The sequence below is a fragment of the Candoia aspera genome, chromosome 1 (assembly GCF_035149785.1).
Source record: "Candoia aspera isolate rCanAsp1 chromosome 1, rCanAsp1.hap2, whole genome shotgun sequence".
Lineage (NCBI taxonomy): Eukaryota > Metazoa > Chordata > Lepidosauria > Squamata > Boidae > Candoia > Candoia aspera.
In genome coordinates, this window is record NC_086153.1 from 234,943,657 (window position 1) to 234,963,325 (window position 19,669).

Below are 19,669 nucleotides of genomic sequence, written 5' to 3' on the forward strand. Positions count from 1 at the left end.
GTCTTTCTGTGGGGGGGGAGTTTGTCCGCCTCTTTCTCACCGAAAACGTCGGCGAAATCCCCGTATTTGGTCGGCAGTCCCTCTGGCAGTGCTGTCTCTCTGTGTTCCACAGTCGTCGTCGCCCCCCCCATGGCTGCTCGGGGAACCCTGTTCCCTGAAGGTGCTTGGTAACGCCCGTCAGCAAACTTAATCTCTCTGGTTCTCCAGTTGATGACTGGGTTTTGCTGCACGAGCCATGGGATCCTCAGTATGAGTCGGGGTTGCCCCACCGGTGCCACGATGAAAGCCAATTTTTCCTCGTGGCTGCCGAGCCGTAGCGCGGTTTCTCCGGTGTATTGGGTGACCGGGCCCCCTCCCGCTGCAGATCCATCGAGCTGCGAGAACACCAGGTGGTGCTGAAGTGGATAGCAGCGGAGGTCGAGTGCGGCTGCCAGGTCAGGGTGCATGAGGCTTTTGGAGCAACCCGAATCAATGAGTGCCCAGACCTTTTCGGTTTTATTTCTATGGGTGAGGGTGACACGGACGTAGAGGGTGGGGCATTCCTCACTCACCCCTTTGTCGAAGCGCCTGTCAGTGTCCTCCACCTGTCCTTCGGCGCCCCTTAGGCCAGGTGGTTGTCGTTTCCCGCCGCCTCATCGGGGTTGCTTTCCTCCTCCTCTGAACTGTAGGGGCCGTGTCTGCGTCGGTACTCCCCCTTTGCTGCTGGTCGCTTTCTTGGCGCTGGGGTTGGTGCTGTTTGTGCCCTCCTTGGGCTCTCTCTGGGCGTCGTTTTGGGGCATGCGGCTGCTTTGTGATCTTCCCTGCCGCACGTGAAACATTGCCCTTTAGCGAAGCGTCTGTCCCGTTCCTCCTTCCAAGGTTGGGGTCTCGCCCTCACCTGCCTTGCGTTGGTGCGTGGGGGTCTCACTGTCTCCATCTGTTGCGTTTCCCTCCTTGCGTGGAGGAACGTGTCGTGGGCGTTCTCCGCTTCCGCTGCCAGCTGGATCCACCCCGTGAGGGAGCTGGGGTTGTCGCGGCCAAGTGCCCACCGGAGGACGTTTAAGTTGAGTCCATGTTTGAACTTCTCAATCAGTGTCGATTGAGACCAAGTGTCCACTTTTCCGGCTAGGGCTTGGAACTCCATGGCATACTCAGCCACGGAGCGCGGGCTTTGTCTAAGTGTCTCTAGCGCCCTTTTTGCCTTTTCTTGCTCCAGGGGGTCCCTGAAGTGCCTTTCTAGTGCCTGCAGGAATTCAGTGCTGTCCTGCAGCGCCCGGGCGCCTGATTGGCACAATTGGACGTACCAATCGGCGGCCCGCCCTTTTAATTTTATGGCCAGGGCATTGATTTTGCCCTGCTCAGTTCTGAAGCAGGGACCCCATTCTTCGAGGTAGTCAAAAAGGAGAGTTTCGAGGGGTCCCCATCGAACTTTATGCCAAAGTCTTTGGCGGGTGTCCTGGTCTGGCTCCTGGCCCCCTCTGCGTCGTGCCTCGGGCTCTGCAGGAGCTGCTGCGGGTCGGGGTGTCTCCGGTTCTCTTGCGGCATTGGTGCCTCTCTCTGGGTCTCCTCGCAAGGTCGTCGTCCCGTCGCTCGGGGGGGAGGGCGGGGTGTTCTCCCTCGGTCGGGCTCCTGGATCCAGGCTCCGCCGTCGCCGTCGCCGCCCGCCGGGTCGTCCCTCCGCCTCTCAGCCTGGCGCATCTCCCGTCGTGGGGTGGGCTCCTGGGGCCGGACGCCGCCGCCGCCGAGGTTGTCCCGCCGTCTCACGTCCGGGCGTGCCTCCGCTCGTTGGGTGGCCTCCTGGGGTCGGGTCCCGCCGTGGTCGCCGCCGTCCGCTGGGTCTCCACCCCGTCTCGCCTCCCGGTGCGCCTCAGGTCGTCGGTTGGGCTCCTTGGGTCGGGTTCCGCCGTCACCGCCGCCCCGCTCGCCCTGCCTCCTTTCGACCGGGGGTGCCCCTGCGCCGCCTCCGTCGCGGAGTCCCTGTGCCGCCATCAGCTGTTGGAGCATCTGCCGCACCGCCTGCATCCCTTCCTCCAACGCGTCGAGCCTCTCCGCCGTCCCCGGCTTCCCGCCGAGGTTTTCGCCGCTCCGCTCGCCCTCGCCGTTGGCCGTGGTAGAGGACGGATCGTCCCTCGATCCCGCCGCGGTGCCAGGTGCGCCCTCGCCTTCGAGCGCCCAGGGTGGCGGTTCGTCTCGCGCTTCCTCCGGGGTTGCCTGTAGGCTTGGAGAGGGTCCCCTCGTCTCGCCCCCGGTGCCTCGCGGGCTCCGGGGCGCCGGGGTGGGTCCCTCCCCCGCTGCTTCCCCCCAGCTGGGTCCCATACTTACCAGGGCGTTGCATCGCCCGGACCTCAGCTGCATCCCGCCCTGCGAGAGCGGGGCTTCGTCGCCTGGCGCCGAAGGGTTGCGCCTCCTCGGTTCCTGGTTCTCCATGCCTGGCTGGGTCCCTCACAAACTTGTTGGATAGGTACCAGGTGGAAAAAAATTTTTTTGCGGTTCCCGTTTTTATGTCAGGGCCAGCCTCGCTCCGCAATAAGACACAGACTCACTTAATGGGTATTAAGGATTTCTGGTTTATTGGAATGATAGCTGACAGAACGAAAAACGGGAACGGGGTAGGGAGTGTGGGGGTGCCCCTTTTATACCCTCCTGTATTGCCCCGGGCTTCCCCACCCCTCAATGCCCCGATCCCTCTTGATGGGATCCTTGATGGCTGCGTGGGCGTTTTCCCCGGTGTCCTCTTTGTCTCCCTGCAACGGTTGAGTTCTCCGGGGCACCATGTGCTCCTTATCTTCACTCCTCTGACGTCTCTTTTCAGTTGTTGATGGGATCATGGGTGTGGGTGTCTTTGGGTGCTTGTTTTAATCCCTGATTGGATTATCTTCTTCCCCCTTTTCCTTAATGATCATGATCCACGTTGTGAGGCTCTTTGTGCCTTGCAACGAGGTCATGACATGTTCTGGCATGAACAAAAATAAATAATTTGATGCTAGATCAGACGGTTAGCAAAACAAGATCCTGATGGAAATTATTTCCTGCACAAAAGCAAATCACTTCTAGGTCCTTATGTAGAGTGGCTGGAAGAAAGAGGCACAAGAAATTTGAACACTGTCTGTTGTAATTAGAGCTCGCTTTTCACACACAGCAATCTTTCAAATTTTCTCATAATGGCTTCTTAGCTTTTCTACAATAAAATCTACTTATCAAAAGTTTCTGGATTCTTGTATGCCTGTTTAATTATTCTTAGTAAAGCCTGACATACAGTGATGTGATCAATTAACATTGGATCTGGAACAGCATCTCCAGGTCACTTTGAACTGCTTCCAGTTTGGAGGTTTACTTCCCAAAACTGCCAAACCTCTGTAAAGCACGTTCTAGGTGGAAGAGGTTTGGCATGGTATGGTCTAGAGAGTAACAGAACTCTCTAGAGTCAGTGAGCTTTGCACAGTCTTAATTAAAATCTCACTACTAAATATATATATAGTTATTGATAGTTATATATCTCTATTTTTTTTCCTCCCACAGAGCAAAGTTACGTTCTATGTGTCATTCTCAGGAGGTAAGTTAAAATAGATGCTCAAAAAAGCATGTTCATGTGAGCAGAGCACCCCTTCATAAAGCATTAATCAGCTGTACCCTTTGGTAGAGTTGCATAACTACCTCTAAGGCTGTCTAACTCTGGATATGTGTGTACATGTAAACCTGACAGATAGGTGTTTTGAACAGGGAGGGCTTTGCTGATGTTAACACACATTGCAAAACACCTCTTTTGAATGCTTTGGGTGGTCCTCCTATCCCCTGAACTGCACTTTGGAACCTCAACTGGACAATTCCTAACTTGTCAAATATCATATGTATTAGAGGAGCAAGTGATAATTTTCTGTCCCCAGGGTAAGGACACATCTGTCCTCCTACTGGGACTATTGACAGCCACATATCAAAGCACATGTTAAATTTCAGGTAGCCAGCTAGAAATGTATTATCCTTAGTGTTTCCAAATAATTGCTTCACCGTTAAATGGTAGAAGTTTAGCTTTTTCTATGGTTGGTACCATTTATTTATTATTTTATTAAATTTATACATTGCTACATCATACAACTTTTGTGAGCTAGGATGAGAAAACTCATAAGCAACTTACCCTTGGCCAAATGTAATACTTCTTTGTATAATGTGACTGGCACTATATTCTTTATCCACAAAGGAGGTGTCTGGCAGGTAGAACTGCAGAGGTGAGAGAATATACCTTTCTGGTCAAGTCTTGACCATCTTGGTACTGCTAAGTAGGAAAGAACCTATGAGTGTGCATTAGAACATTCATAATTGCGTACATTGATTGACATAGTAATGGAGATTTGGTATAATCTCTCATCAACCATCCTGGAAGTGACTGGTGCAATCAAACAACCGTCACTGTTTGGGGCTTCACATTCCTAGGTACTTCTATTGTTTTTTTATTGCTTTGAAGCAGTTTGTATTAAAGTGATGTGAGCATTATATTTGTGGCATTCTATAACTAAAAAGCTTTTATTAAGAGATATTGTCACAAAGATAATTGAGCCAGAGAGATGCCCCAAAAGAATATATAAATTACATTTGGGGAGCCTTATGGTCCTTGCTAAAGCATCAGATCATCTAGAAAGCAAACATACAATTATGAAACTGCCAAACTTACCTGAAGTGAAAAATTTTCAGCCCGTTTCTGTGCTTAATGTTTCTCAACCATGCATTGGACTTTGACTTAATCACACTCATAGCATAGGATTTCTCTGCCATTTAAATCCCACTGATTTCAGTAGGCGAAATGTAAAATTCAGTGAAAGAAATTATATTTTGGCTAAACCATTAAAGCAATGGCTCAGTCAGCTAATAACTCAGATTTACCTGGAGTGTCTATATTCTGAATATGATTGCCTTTACCACAGGTTGATGAAAATCTCAGTAAATCCCTTTGTTCTAACAAGACCGACATGCCAGAAACTCTCCAATCCCAAGAAAAACAGCACAAAGGAGACTGGGAAGGTCAGTATATTGGGTTGGCTGAGTAGCAAAAGTAGCCAACTTTGAAGCAGATGGGACATGCCTAAGGAAGACAAAACCCTAATCTTATTTATTCAGTACTAAACCAATTATCTGAGGGTACTTGGCCAGTTTAATAATAGTAATAGTTTTAATAGGGGTTTTTTTCAGGTGGGGGGGTAGAATCAGCCATCTTTCATTGGTGATTAGATTTCATTTATACCCTGCATTTTTGCTCTGTCCAGCACTCAAGGCACCTAATAAAAATTTAAAACAAAAGCAATATATAGAAAGCTAAACCTACAAATTAAAATTAGCAATGTCACTCATGCCTTAGTTACTTTTTTTCTGGAGTACTGCAACACATTCTACATAAAGGTGCCCTTGAAGACCACTCAAGCTACAGCTGATCCAGGATGAGTGCATCTGTGCCTCTGCATGAGTGCATCAGGGCATCTCAGCACACCCGTGTAACACTGCTGCTGTGTAAGCTGCACCAGCTACCAGTGGGCTTCTGATTGCAATTCAAGATACTGATGGCTGCCTGTAACACCTTTCATAGTGTGGGTTCTGGATATTTGCCAGATTGTCTTTCTCCAGTTATCTTTGCCTGTTCTTTAAAACTCAAGGGAGTTGCCATGTTCTGCATGGCATCAATTAAACATTGTCACCTTGTGTCATGAGTGCCGTTGAGCTAAAGTCATCAGCGCAAAGGCACACATGACAATGGCAAGGAGATAGGTGAAGGGGCGCAAGATAAGTAGCCATCAACCCACAACGACTAACGGCCAACAAACAATAACTAAACAGATCACGGAGCACCCCCAAGCCATCAGCGCCAATACCACGGAGATCGCCCAGCTGACAGCAATCAGCAGAGGAATGGAAAACCTGATGATGGGCGATCCCGGAACCCCTCACCCACCGGCAGGGCAACGTATTGGACAAAGGGGGGTGACGTGACCGCGAGTGAGGGGGCGCTGACCGGCGCGGGGTATTTGAACCCCGCACCGGCGCGCTCCTGTCACTCTCAGCTTTTTTCTTCCTAAGCTGTACCGCACCATGAATAAATCAGAGCCTGATCCACGAACCAGTGTCTGAGCGTTATTCAGAGGCAGGCAGCGCATGACATAAAGCTGAGAGTCATAAACTCAGCCTCGCCGAGCCCCACCGGACGACAACGAGCCGCGGGAGGAGTAAACGGCGAGAAGACCAGCAAGATGAAGCCGGAGCGGCGCGGGCAAGGAGGGCGAACCGCGCGGCAAGAGACAGAGGAGGACCGATCAAGGCCAGAGGCACCGCGGACTCCCGGAGCCATGGACGCCCACCCCACCCGACCCGAGCCGCAGCTCCAACCCCAAGGGGAGATGGCGACGGAGGCAACCCGACCGCGGGAGGGAGCAGCACGACTTCCGAAACCAGCGGAGGACCCCGCGCCCCACATCGCACCCCAGCAACGGGCGTGGAGCGACAGCCCAACGGCGGTCAACACCCAGCAGACGGCGGAGGAAGCGGACCCGCGGCAGAGGAACGATGAACCCCGCCGACAACCCACCCCCGACGACGCGCCAATGGAACCGGCCCCAGCGGCGGCGCGGGTTGTGGACGAGGAGGCACGAACTGAACTCGCGGCCATGCGGGCTCAACTGACGGAACTCCGGACCATGCTCCAGTCGCTTATGCCCCCCGCGCCACCCAACGACGTCCCCGCACAGGCCCACCCCCACGAGCCAGCAGAGGGCCAGCAGACGGCACAGGTGGCCGACACCACACACCGGGAAGCGAGAGGCGGGGCCGCACAAAACGCCCGGGCCCCAAAGGACTTCCCCATCTTCTTCGATGGCACCCCCACAAAACTCTCGTTTTTTGTTACGAACGCTAGGGAGTTCATGGGGAGGCACGGACACTCCTATGACTCCGAGGCCGACAAGATCGCCGCCGTGGCGATCAAATTCCAAGACAGGGCGGCGGACTGGTACGTCCAACTGTACGAGTCCAGTTCCCCCGCCCTCGCCACCTTCCCTGCTTTCATCAATGAGATGAAAAACTACTTCGAAGACCCCCTAGCCAAAGTAAGGGCGAAAAGCGCACTCCAAAGACTTAAACAGGGCACACGCACGGTCCCTGACTACGCCCTGGAGTTCAAAGCCCTCGCGGGGAAGGTCAGCGACTGGTCCGAGACCACCCTGGTGGAAATGTTCAAAAGGGGGCTCAGCCGCGACGTTCTCCAATGGGCCCTCTACCGCGACGACCCAGAAACGCTACACGGGTGGATCCACCTCGCGGGGAAAGCCGAACACGCGCACCGCACCTTCCTCATGACAACCACGGAAGACACAAACTATGCCGGGAAAAAGGTACCCGCACCACACGGGGGGATGGCCGGCCCCATATACCCAAAAAAGAAGTTCAACCGGGAGCCCTGCGGGAGGTGTGGCAAATTAGGGCACAAGACGGTGGATTGCTTCGCCAACCGACCGCCGACCAGCGCGCCCAAACCCACCCCGAAAATTAGCCCCGAACAACCCAACCTGGGGCCGCCCCCTCACCGCCGAATGACCGTGGCCACAGCGACACCAGAGGAGGGCTGGGACGCTTACTGGGGGGAAGAGGACAACGTAGACCCCGACCAGCCGGCGGGAAAAGCTCCCCGCCTGCCCTGAAACGCGTTGCGAGGCAGGCGGTGGGACAGCAGCGCGGACCACCTCAACGAAACGACGAAAGCCCCGTAATAATGGCGGCAATTAAACTCTCTGCCGGCAACGGAGCCACCACGGCCGCGGCACTAGTGGACTCGGGGTGCTCAAAAAACCTCATCCACCCCGACCTAGTCGCCAAACTCGACCTCTGCTGCTTCCCCCTCCCCACGCCGCTAGCATTCCACCAGCTGGACGGCTCTACAGCGGGAGGGAAGCCAGCCACGCTACAAACCGAGCCGGTCACCCTGCAAATGGGCACTCACACCGAGCGCACATCGTTTGTAGTCACGCACATCGGACGGCCCATTGCAGTCCTGGGGATGCCATGGCTCGCGACAAACAACCCGCGGATCAACTGGGAGACCCGCACCTTCACATTCGGCGACGGCGAATATCGAGCACCAGTTCCAGCGGGCAGAACCAACCCCACGGTAGGACGAGCGGAGGCGACCACACAAGACAACGGCGCTACCACAGCAGACCTACCAGAACAATACGCCGACTTCTCCGAGGTCTTCGGAGAGGCAGAAGCTGACCAACTACCCCCCCACCGCAAGACGGATTGCCGGATCGACCTACTGCCCGACGTCCCCTTACCTAGACCAAAGATCTATTCGATGACCCCGAAGGAGATGGCAACCCTCCGGGAGTTCATCGATAAAAACCTAGACAGGGGATTCATAGAGCCAGCATGCTCACCGGTCGGAGCCCCCGTCTTATTCCGGGAGAAGAAAGACGGGACCCTACGGCTCTGCACCGACTACCGGGGTCTAAACGCAGCTTCCCTGTCCAACAAATACCCCTTACCCCTGGTGAAGGACATGCTCGCCCACCTATCCACGGGCAAAGTCTTTTCCAAACTGGACCTTCGCGAGGCGTACTATCGCATCCGAATCAGGGAGGGGGACGAATGGAAGACGGCGTTCAACTGCCCCCTAGGCGCCTTCCAGTACAAAGTACTGCCCTTCGGACTCGCGGGGGCCCCTGGGGTGTTCATGCAGCTCATCAATGAGGTACTGCATGAACATCTGTTCAAAGGGGTCCTGGTCTACATCGACGACGTCCTGATTTACACAAAAACGCACGAGGAACACGTGACCCTAGTCCGGCAAGTCCTCGACAAGCTCAGAAGGGCGCAGCTCTATGCCAAGCCTACAAAGTGCGAGTTTCACAAAGAGCGCCTAGACTACCTGGGGTACCGAATCTCCAGGGACGGCATCGAAATGGACCCCGCAAAAGTCGAAGCGGTGCTAAACTGGGAGCGCCCCCGCAACAGACGCCAACTACAGAGCTTCCTCGGATTCGCGAATTTTTACAGGTCATTCGCCCGGGGGTTCGCTGAGATAGCCCTCCCCCTAACGGACCTCCTCAAAACCAAAGGGGTGGGGGACACCCGACGCGCCAAGAACCCAGGCACAGTGCTGAATTGGACTCCCGCGTGCCAGACCGCATTCAACAAGCTGAAAGCGCTGTTCACTACGGAGCCAATCCTCGCGCACCCGGACCCAGAATGGCCGTTCGTGGTCCAAGCCGACGCCTCAGACTTCTCCCTGGGAGCCATCCTGCTACAAAAAGACCCCACGGGACTCCTGAAACCATGCGCCTACCTGTCAAGGAAGTTCTCCGAGACAGAAAGGCGATGGCACGTCTGGGAGAAAGAAGCCTTCACGGTGAAATCAGCGCTAGAGACATGGCGACACCTACTCGAGGGAGCCACCCAACCATTCGAGGTATGGACTGACCACCGCAACCTCGAGGCCCTACGAACGCCTAGACGCCTTAGCCCAAAACAGGTCCGATGGGCCCAATTCTTCAGCCGCTTTAATTTCCAGCTGAAGTTCATGCCGGGCAAAAAGAACTTCCTGGCCGACGCCCTCTCCCGACTGCCCCAAGACGAAGAGCCCGCCCCAGACACCATCGGGACGGTCCTATCCGCCTCGCAACTGGGGATGGCCGTGACCACCCGAAGCGGCGCGCGGAGGCAGCTCGACTCTACGGCGCAGCCGACGGCGGGACAACCGGCGACCGGAAGAAGGCAACCGCAACTACCAGGGAGCATGCGCACGGACCTCGCCGCCGCCCTCAAAACCGACCCCTGGTTCCTGGCAAACCCCGACAAGGTAACGATGGCACAGGACCTGGCATGGGGGGAAGGCAGAATCTACGTCCCGGACTCGCAACGTCAGGCAATCTTGCATAGGTCACACGACGCCAAACAAGCGGGACACTTTGGGTTCCTCAAGACCCTACACCTAACAAGGCGTCAATTCTGGTGGCCCGCGCTCAGGCGAGACGTAAAAACCTACGTAGCGTCCTGCCCAACGTGCGCTAGGGCCAAACGGGCACCAGGCAAACCCGCGGGGCTATTGCAACGGGTGGCAGAACCCTCCCGCCCATGGGAGGAAATCTCTATGGATTTTATAGTGGACCTCCCACCCAGCCAGAAGAAAACGGCCATTTGGGTGGTGAAGGACTACTTCTCAAAGCAGGCCCACTTCATCCCCTGCACGTCGGTCCCATCCTCACAACAGCTAGCCAAACTCTTCCTCATCCACGTGTACAGGCTACACGGATGTCCCGCACGTGTGGTGACCGACAGGGGCACACAGTTCACCTCCAAATTCTGGCGGGCCTTCCTGAAGCTGACGGGGACCCAACAGGCCCTATCTACGGCTTGGCACCCTCAGACGGACGGAGCCACAGAGGTTCTTAATGCCACCTTAGAGCAATTCATAGGATCATATACTAACTACCACCAAGACGACTGGGCGGAACTGCTCCCGTTCGCCGAAGTCGCATACAACAACGCCGTCCACACGAGCACGGGGAAAACTCCGTTCGAAGTAGTCTCGGGGCGCGACTTCGTCCCCATACCAGAGCTACCCCAACCCCCGGAACCCCAGGTGGACGCTAGCGACTGGGGACGGAAGATCGCGGAAGCATGGCCAGTGATCACGGCGGCGCTGAAGGAGGCACAGGCAGCCTACAAAGAGCAGGCCGACAGGCACCGGCGCCAACAACCAACGTTTCAAGCGGGGGATATGGCCTACCTATCCACCAAGTTCCTAAAGTCAACCCAACCCTCGAAAAAACTGGGGCCTAAGTACATCGGGCCGTTCCGAGTCACGCAAATAGTGAACCCGGTAGCAATACGCTTGGACCTGCCACACAACCTACGAAGACTCCACCCGGTGTTCCACACCAGCCTCCTGAAACCGGCAACCACCTCCCGATGGCACCCAAGCACGCCACAGCCCGCACCGGTGATGATCGACGGGCAACACCACTTCGAGATAAGGGACATTCTCGACTCCCGCAAGCAACGCGGAACTCTACACTATCTGGTCAGGTGGAAACACTTCCCCCACCCGGAATGGGTGGCGGCGCACAACGTTAACGCGCTCGACCTGACCAGAGCATTTCACCGGGCATACCCCGACAAACCACAACCAAGGTCAGCAAGCCAAAAACCCCCCCTGCAGGCCCCCCCCCGCCTCCCGTGCCCCAAGGGAAAGGGCCCCCCCCAAGCCCGCGACTTGGGTGGACCTTCCCCCCCCCGGGACTCACTCCCCCCGCCCCGGGCCCACGGGGTGGTGACAAACGTTCGCCAGCACCCTCCCCCCGCCCCCCCGGCCGTGGGGGAGTGGCAAGCAAGGCAACAGGGCAACCTGGGGGCAACGCCCAGGAGACACAACAAAGGCGACGCACTTTAAAAAAGGAAAAAGAAGGGCCCTACCTGGGGCTGAGAAGCACCCGACCAGCCACGCCTCTCTCCTAGCCGAACTGAGCCAAACAAACAGGGTGTGGCTGGAGCATGCGCACGCCAGGACAGGACCCGAGCATGCGCAACATGGACACACCTTGGGAAGGCACGTGGTAGGGGGAGGAGCAAAGGGAGGGGTGACAACCACTCCGGCGGGAATTTCGAAAAAAAAAAAAAATGTGGCGCTTTGACAGCTCCACGGGAAAAAAAAAAAAAAAAAAAACCCAGAAAACCGGGGGGGAACACTATTCGGAAAGGGGGCAGTATGTCATGAGTGCCGTTGAGCTAAAGTCATCAGCGCAAAGGCACACATGACAATGGCAAGGAGATAGGTGAAGGGGCGCAAGATAAGTAGCCATCAACCCACAACGACTAACGGCCAACAAACAATAACTAAACAGATCACGGAGCACACCCAAGCCATCAGCGCCAATACCACGGAGATCGCCCAGCTGACAGCAATCAGCAGAGGAATGGAAAACCTGATGATGGGCGATCCCGGAACCCCTCACCCACCGGCAGGGCAACGTATTAGACAAAGGGGGGTGACGTGACCGCGAGTGAGGGGGCGCTGACCGGCGCGGGGTATTTGAACCCCGCACCGGCGCGCTCCTGTCACTCTCAGCTTTTTTCTTCCTAAGCTGTACCGCACCATGAATAAATCAGAGCCTGATCCACGAACCAGTGTCTGAGCGTTATTCAGAGGCAGGCAGCGCATGACACCTTGCGGGACCCAGGAAGCATGCTTTCTGGGTCTGCCCTATCAAAGAGACTTCACCTTGAAGTGTGGTTTGCCCTGACCCTACTGGCCTTTAAGAAGTTCTAGTTCTTCCCCCAGGAGCCAGCCCAGTTGTAACTATACAAGTTGTGTGTCTGCCACTCCCAGTGCAGTATGCTTTATTCTGCTATGTTTTATTATTTTTGTTTTCCTTTCTATTTTAAGGAAATATTTTCAGTTTTTAATCCTTGTTAGCTGCTCAGAGTTACCTGGTACATGGGCAGCCATATGAATTGAATAAATAATCAGCCTCACAGGATTGTTGTGTGAGAATAGTGTGTGCTGAAATCAAATTTTTAATTCAGAGCGAATATGCCACTAGAACAGAGGCAGAAGGTAAAATCTAATTGGCCCTATTACATAATTAGTACTTCTGGCTTCAGATTTTTGAAGTCAAGTAATTCAAAACCCCATACACTGCTACGGTGAAGAAATTAATTCAGTAAAATTAGGATAATGGTTTGGCACTACTCTGGGTTAGCAGAAATGGTTTAAAAATTCTGGTTTTATCTAGTGTGACTCTAGCAGAGCTGTTTATGGACAGGAAGAGGTAGAGAGCTGCTATTTACTTTGTTTACTATTTAGTTTATACTGCAATAAACAGTTTGTATGAATATTTTCTGTAAAAAGACTTTGTAAACATATGAACATTCTGCCCTGACAATTGACTACTTATTTGTTGATAAAACAACTTTGCCTCTGACCTAACTTAGCCAAATGCTTGAATGCTCATTCTCTGTTTCTCCTTATATGCAGAAGGCTTGTCTGAAATGAGTGATGAGTTACAAAAGCAGCCTCAGAGTGCCCGGTATGTTTCTTTGCCTCTTTTGACAAAAACTCTTTGATTAGTTTTATTTAAACAAATAGTGTTAACTTTTTTGCCAATTAATGTGTTAAGTCTTAAGAATCTTCTAAGCAGCTATGTTAATTAGTGGATGATAATGAGATTGTAGTCCAAGACACAAGAAAGGCAATTAGTTGAGGAAGATTCATTTGCAACAGTGTTTCTCACTCTTGGCAACTTTAAGATTGGCGGACATCAACACCCAGCATCCCCAGCCAGCATGTTGAATTCCACACATCTTAAAGCTGTCAAGTTTGAAAAACACTGATTTATGTCATTCAGTTGAGAAACACTGATCTAAAGAGAGGGAGGAAGATAAGGAGGCGACCCTTTCTGTTTTTCTCTTTGGGTATAGGAGGTTAGTCAGCGTAAGTCAGGATAGCTGAAAATGCAAAGGATCTGCAAGGCCTAGTACTAAAAGTCAAAGAGCACTGTGAAAAAATGGGATTAAAATTAAATATAAAGAAGACCAAACTAATGACAACGGGTAGAACAACCAGACTTAGAATTGGGAATGAAGATATCAAAGTGCTAGATAGCTTCTGCCTTTTAGGATCAACCATCAACAGTAAAGGAACAACCAATCAAGAAAAAACCCACAGACTAGCAGTTGGTAGAGCAGCCGTGAAGGTGCTGAAAAGATATTCAGATGCCATTATGTGTCTGTACCTACAAAGTTCAAAATTGTGCAAGCCATGATATTCCTGTGACACTCTGTGGAAGTGAAAGTTGGATTTTAAAGAAGCAGGATAGGAGGAATATTGACGCCTTTGAACGCTGGTGTTGGAGAAGATTCCTGAGAATACTGCGGACAGCCAAGAAAACAAACCGATGGATCATTGAACAAATCAAACCAGAGTTCTCAGCTCTCTGGAAAAGGCTGTAATGCTGGGAAAGGTGGAAGGTGGATGGATTCACTTGCAGTGGTGATGAGTGTGCCATTGGGAGACTTGAAAGAACAGGCTAGAGATAGATTGTCATGGAGAAAATCTATGTGGTTGCTAGGAGTCAAAAATGACTTGATGATAATCAGGATAAAGTATAAATCTTCCTAGCTAATTACAAGGAACCATGTGATATAGTATCAAAAGCTATATTCTTCTAGTAAACTCCTTCCCAGTTCTTCCGTGTCTTTGCTCAGAACAGATGAAACATTCTTCCCCAAACCTCTGCTTTCAAGAATTTTGAAACTTCTCTATTTTCAGAGCACTGTAATCTTAAATTCTATAAGAAAAAGGGTGTGCAGTTTCTTTCTGTTTCCCTTGCCTCTGTTTCTCACAGCACCCACAGTGAAGTGTGTGATGTAGCAAACCTACAAAGAAGAAAGCTCAGCAGGTCTAAGTCACAGGACAAAAAAGAGTCATCAGTTTCAGGCCAAGCTATTGAGGGAACTCCTGCTGCTAGTCTTCCCAGCCATCTGTTCAAATACTAAGAAATGCTCAGCAGAAGTCTCCCACAGGGCAGTCCCTCCAGGGATTCAACGGTATCTTCTACCAGCTTCCTGCCAAAGTAATTCAGTGATGCCTCTATGTACCCCCTGCCAGAGGTGGGCTGCATGTATTTCTTTAGATGTCAGTGCTCTGCATCTCCCAGTGTGCATTACCTTTGGTTAGAGCTGATGGGAGTTAGAATTTAATAACCTCTGCAGGTTTTTGTGTATCCCAGCCATATGGGAACTGCTCTCAGAAGCCACCAATGGGAGAAAAGAACAATAGGTGCAGCCTTTCCAGATGGCTGAAACCAAAGGAGGTTTTTCTTTCCCTTGGAAACTTCAAGAGAATCTCTTGGAAAATAGAAACTTTTCCTAGAGCTTTTAGCATTTAATTTTCCTCTGATATATAGGAGGCAATTACTGATCAGCTGCTAAATTGATAATATCCCCTCAAAGAATCCTTATCCTCTCCCATCTGCTTCTCAGATTTAAGGATAAGGGGGTTTTAGATACAGTCTTAAATCCTAAGAAGGCTAATCTTGGATTTTTACCTCTCCTTGAAGAATCTGATAGTGAAATGTAATTTATCCTTAAGAAAACCTTTAATCCTAGAGACAGATCATGTAATGATCAAGTTTTGACTCAGGCAATGAGACATGGCAATGCCTCTCCTTTCATTTAAAACATTTTCACCCTTCTTCAGATAAGAGGATCAGATCAGACTGATAGCTCTACCCCCAAAAAACTGCTGACTTCTAGACAGTTTTAGATAACCATTTTCCTTGTTTCCCCAAAACTGTCTTAGGTTTGCATTGTTATAAACAGAAATATATTCCACCAGTAACAAGGGGTAATGCAGTCCTCTGAAAGTTTGGAGCAACTCATAGTCTTCTGCATTTCCTTGAATCATTAAGAAAACCTATTTTAATGTCTGCAGCTCTAAGTGGTAAAGAAGCAAGCCATGCTTATGAAGACCTCTAAGATGCAGCAGCCTTACTGAAGCCAAGCAAATATGGGTCTGCTCAGTGCCTGAATGAGATAATTTTTCCACTTAGAAAGCTCTCCTCAACATAAAATATTTAACTAATTTTGCTTGGAGAGAACATCTATTTTCGAAGTGAATATTTGTAGCTCAGGGTTGAACTGTGGAGTCCTTGGTGCTCTCTGAGCCTTGTTTTCTTGCAGATGTTTCATTGCCAGACTAGGCAACATCTTCAGTGCAAACAGGGAGAGGGCCTTGCTCTCTGTTTATATACCGTGGCTTGCCCTGCTTGTGTTGGTGGGGGTGTTGTTCTCTCCTTGGGAGTTCTTTGATTGGGCTGTTGTTTGCTGCTTGCTTGATTGCCTGAGTTACTAGTTCCTTGATTAGGGTGTATTGTGCTGTTTGATGGTTCATCTGGTGTTGATCCTAGTGTTGATTTTTGCATATCTGGGTGTTGATTGCTGGCGAGGAGGTGTTCTGGTCTTTCGGCTTCTGTATTGTCTCTTTTGAATGGTATGTAAATGTTGTTTACCTCTGTGTGACTGTTGATGGCTGCTTTGTCTGAGTGCCAGGCTTGCAGGGTGCTCACTGTGAGCATCCTAAACCAAGCCAAATCCAAAAAGGCCAGAGAATTCCTGGAAGCTTGGCACTCAGACAAAACAGCCATCAACAGACACATAGAGGTAAACATTTCATCAAGAGTTTCATCTTTAACATGTTTACAGAGCCATGGTCTCTTGTAAATAGTAAAAAGATTTGAGTCTTCTGCTGATCAGGTAAAAGGGTACTGGAGAGTTATACTTTTTCTGTTAAGGGTATGGCCATCAGACCTGATCCTTTGTTCCTTTCAAAAGTGAACTCCCTGTGCTCACTTACCTATCTTTTTCTTGTCATTCTGTGGTGTATATGGTGCAGTGGAAGAGCATTCAGAATATCATGCAGTGGCTTCATTTTGGAAATAACGAGGTTCATATTTTATATAAGGCCCAATTTGTTTTAACTCATGTTTGTCAAACAAGCCAAGTGAACTTGCTCATACAGTATATAATGCTAAGCTATAAACCATGATTTACAAATCATAAATTACATAATGGTTTAGTGCAGAAGTTCTCAAACTGGGTCATGACCTGCTTTGGGGTGGGGGTGCAAAAAAAATTTAAATGGGATTGCACATTTTCAGGGGGAAGGCACTTAAATATACAGATCACCGCCAAACCTCATTCTGCCTAGATAGATGCTTCTCCGGGCAAAGCAGGAGTGCAGTTAGGCAGAGCTCTGGAGTGGCCCTGCAGGCCTCTGATGTGCACCCTGAAGTTTGAGCTGCTGCTGGATGGGAAGAGAGGACCCAGAGTCCAGGTTGCAAGGTCCTGGTACGTTCTTGCAATGAGCCGGCCCTTTGCACCAAATCACTATTTGTATTTGGTCCCTCACTTCCTGGATGAGCTGGCAGCAAATTCAAGATTTGCTCTAGTTGCAGAAAGTAAACCTTGATCCTGAGTGAGTATGGGGTAAGGAGTTAAGTGTAGCTGTCTAGAAGTTGGCCAGATTTCAGGGTTGCAGGGTTGAGTTGACTCATCCTTCACCTTGATTGATACGGTTTTGAATTTTATTGCTTTGATGTTTGTTCCTAATAATGCTTTGTTATTTTTTTGTTTTTTGAGGCTGCAGGGTTCTATCATCATTTTGTTTGGAATATAGATTGAAATGTTCTTACTGAGAGTAGATTGTGCATTTATTTATTGCCCAGCCCCAGCCTAGTGCAGTGATTGTGTTTGTTTGGGAGCAGGGGTGCGCACACAGGTTATTTGCCATTTTGTGGAAGTTGCTGCTGTGCAAAGTTGGTGTCTTGTGTGAGCCTAATCAGTCTCTAGTTCCCTTCATCACACCTATTATAGGAAGAAAAGATGCCCTTTCCTATAATAGCATGATGACTCAAAATTTGCCTCCTAGCTTTTGAAATGCAGCATATTCCTTCCACGTGTAATGCCCTAGCCCTCTTTATTAAAGCAGTAGTAGCCACCTCATGCTCCAGTTACAAATTTTGGCAGGACTACCACTAATTCTTTGGCTGATACATTTAGCAAAGAGTCTATGCTTGACATTCATAACACTACTGAGGCACCATGTGCAAATAATTCTTCCACCTATGCTGCAACCACAGCCTGTGCAGAATTTTGCATACCTTTGAGTGTGCAGTTTTGAAACCCTCTGTACCAATCAGAATGTAAAACTGGTATGGATCACAATGGGTCTCAAAGATTTGGTATATAAACACCCCCAAGATCTTACTAGCATTCCAAACTGACTGTCTATTGCTTAAGGGACAGTGGAGTTTTTAATTCATTCATAAATGGCCTTCACCAAAACAATGCCTGCTCTTTTTGTTCTGTCCCTTAACTATCTTGTCATTTTGCTGGCCACAGTATGGAACTGGGGGGGAATTGTCCCCAGGAAGATACAGTATAAAAGGTTAAGTCACGTGATTCTCTGTCCTAAATAAGGAGGAGTAGATAAGCGCACCTTGAATGTATCTGCATACCAAACTGGAAAGGATCTTCACAGTAAGGATTGATATCCTGCCCTCTGCTTAAGAGAGGCTTTCAAGACTGTACCACAAACTTAGGTAACAACAGAGTAGGCCCATGGAGGCAAACAGATACAACTAGTTTCTAGGAAAAGGCAGGTGTCATTGAATAGTTGCCCAAGCAGCTATTTTGCCCCCGAGTCCTTTGTGATAAGATTTTACACTTCATACCTGTATGGGAGACAAGGAGATGTTGTGGCTGAGTTGCTGTGTGGAATGAGCCCTTTATAATCTTACAGGAGAAAGCCAAGCTATAAGAGGGCAGTTAGCAATAGAGATGATGGACAGCACACGGAAGATGAGCTCTCCCCACCAAGAAAAAAGACTCCATCTCCTCAGTGCCCTGCCAGCAAGGTAAGTCAAGCGTCACAACCCTGAGCGGGCACCCAGGACAAGGGGTGGGCTCCCACGGATTGATAAGATTCTGGGTTTTTCAGGTTGTGCGTCCTTTCAAGACATTCTTGCACACAGTACAGAAGAACCAGATGCTGATGATGACTCCTGGCTCTGTTAGTCGAAACAGCACTATAAAATCATTCCTCAGACAGAACACTCCTCTCCGCATCGATCCCAAGGTAGTCTAAAGTACTCTGTACTTGGTAACCAAAAAAAAGCGGGGGGGCTTCTGGACTGGGGGAGGAAGTTGTCCTCCCCTCTTCAAAAGTTTTAAACATCAAAAGGTTCAAGCTCTTGTCCCTTTACTGCTTTTAGCTAAGAAACTGGTTTCACATGGCATTTATTCTGCTATTACTGATGAGTTTACACAAATGTTCAGATTGAAAGCCCTTCTTTGGAGCTTTTTTGGTTCAAATGATGAAAGGCTTTGAAGTGTGGTTACATCTCAGTTGAGTTGCGCTAGTAAAAGAAACAGGTTGAAAAGCAAGAATTTGAACAGTTGGTGAAAGAAATAAGGAGTTTAAAAAGAGGCAGGAGGAACTCACGTTATGCCAGTAGCTCAGCGGGTACTTTATAAGCAGTGTCTGAGAGGTGAAATTGTGCACTACTGGTAGCAAGAAAGTAGATAGGCAAAGAGGCCAAAGAGACTGAAAGGCAGGCATGTTGGCTGGGAGAGGCATTGTTTTGAAATTCTGAGCCATGGCTCTAGATTCAACTCTGTTAAACCTGCAGGCTAAATGATTCTGTCCCACGCACCATAGCCTAGCAGTTCAGTATTCTTCCATACAAGTTTCTGGCAGATAGTTCAACCCATTGTTGCTTCTTGGGTTAAATAGCTCAGCAGGTTGCTCTTACTGATTCTACAGGATAATGGAGTTCAGTCTGAATTAACAAAATGTATAACTAGCAGGATCCTACTTGAGGCCGTAGTTCAGTCCTGTTGTAGACTTGGCAGTACATAGATTTTGAAAAGATTTTGTTAATACCCAAATATATTTATTAACCATGCCTCAATCTTTTCTTCACACAGGGAGGGTTTGTTGTAAGTAACAAGAATGATCTTACAGTAGGTGTATTTGTGCATATTTAACCCAGTGTGTGTTGTCTAAAGCTGCCCTAACTTGCATAGAGACCTCTTTTAAAAGGGAAGCCCAGCATATATCTAGTACTTTTCAACTACATTCTACTGAAAAGTAGATAGT

The 19,669-nt window shown here is 50.1% G+C and overlaps 1 protein-coding gene across 1 annotated transcript in view; it reads left to right on the top strand.

Moving 5' to 3' along the window:
- INCENP (inner centromere protein) overlaps positions 1-19,669 on the top strand; it is a 46,234-nt gene that overhangs the window by 12,883 nt on the left and 13,682 nt on the right. The window contains exons 6-10 of the mRNA XM_063289240.1: positions 3,499-3,532; positions 4,896-4,992; positions 12,986-13,037; positions 18,311-18,425; positions 18,509-18,646. Coding sequence (XP_063145310.1) covers positions 3,499-3,532; positions 4,896-4,992; positions 12,986-13,037; positions 18,311-18,425; positions 18,509-18,646 — 436 coding nt within the window. The remainder of the gene's footprint in view (positions 1-3,498; positions 3,533-4,895; positions 4,993-12,985; positions 13,038-18,310; positions 18,426-18,508; positions 18,647-19,669) is intronic.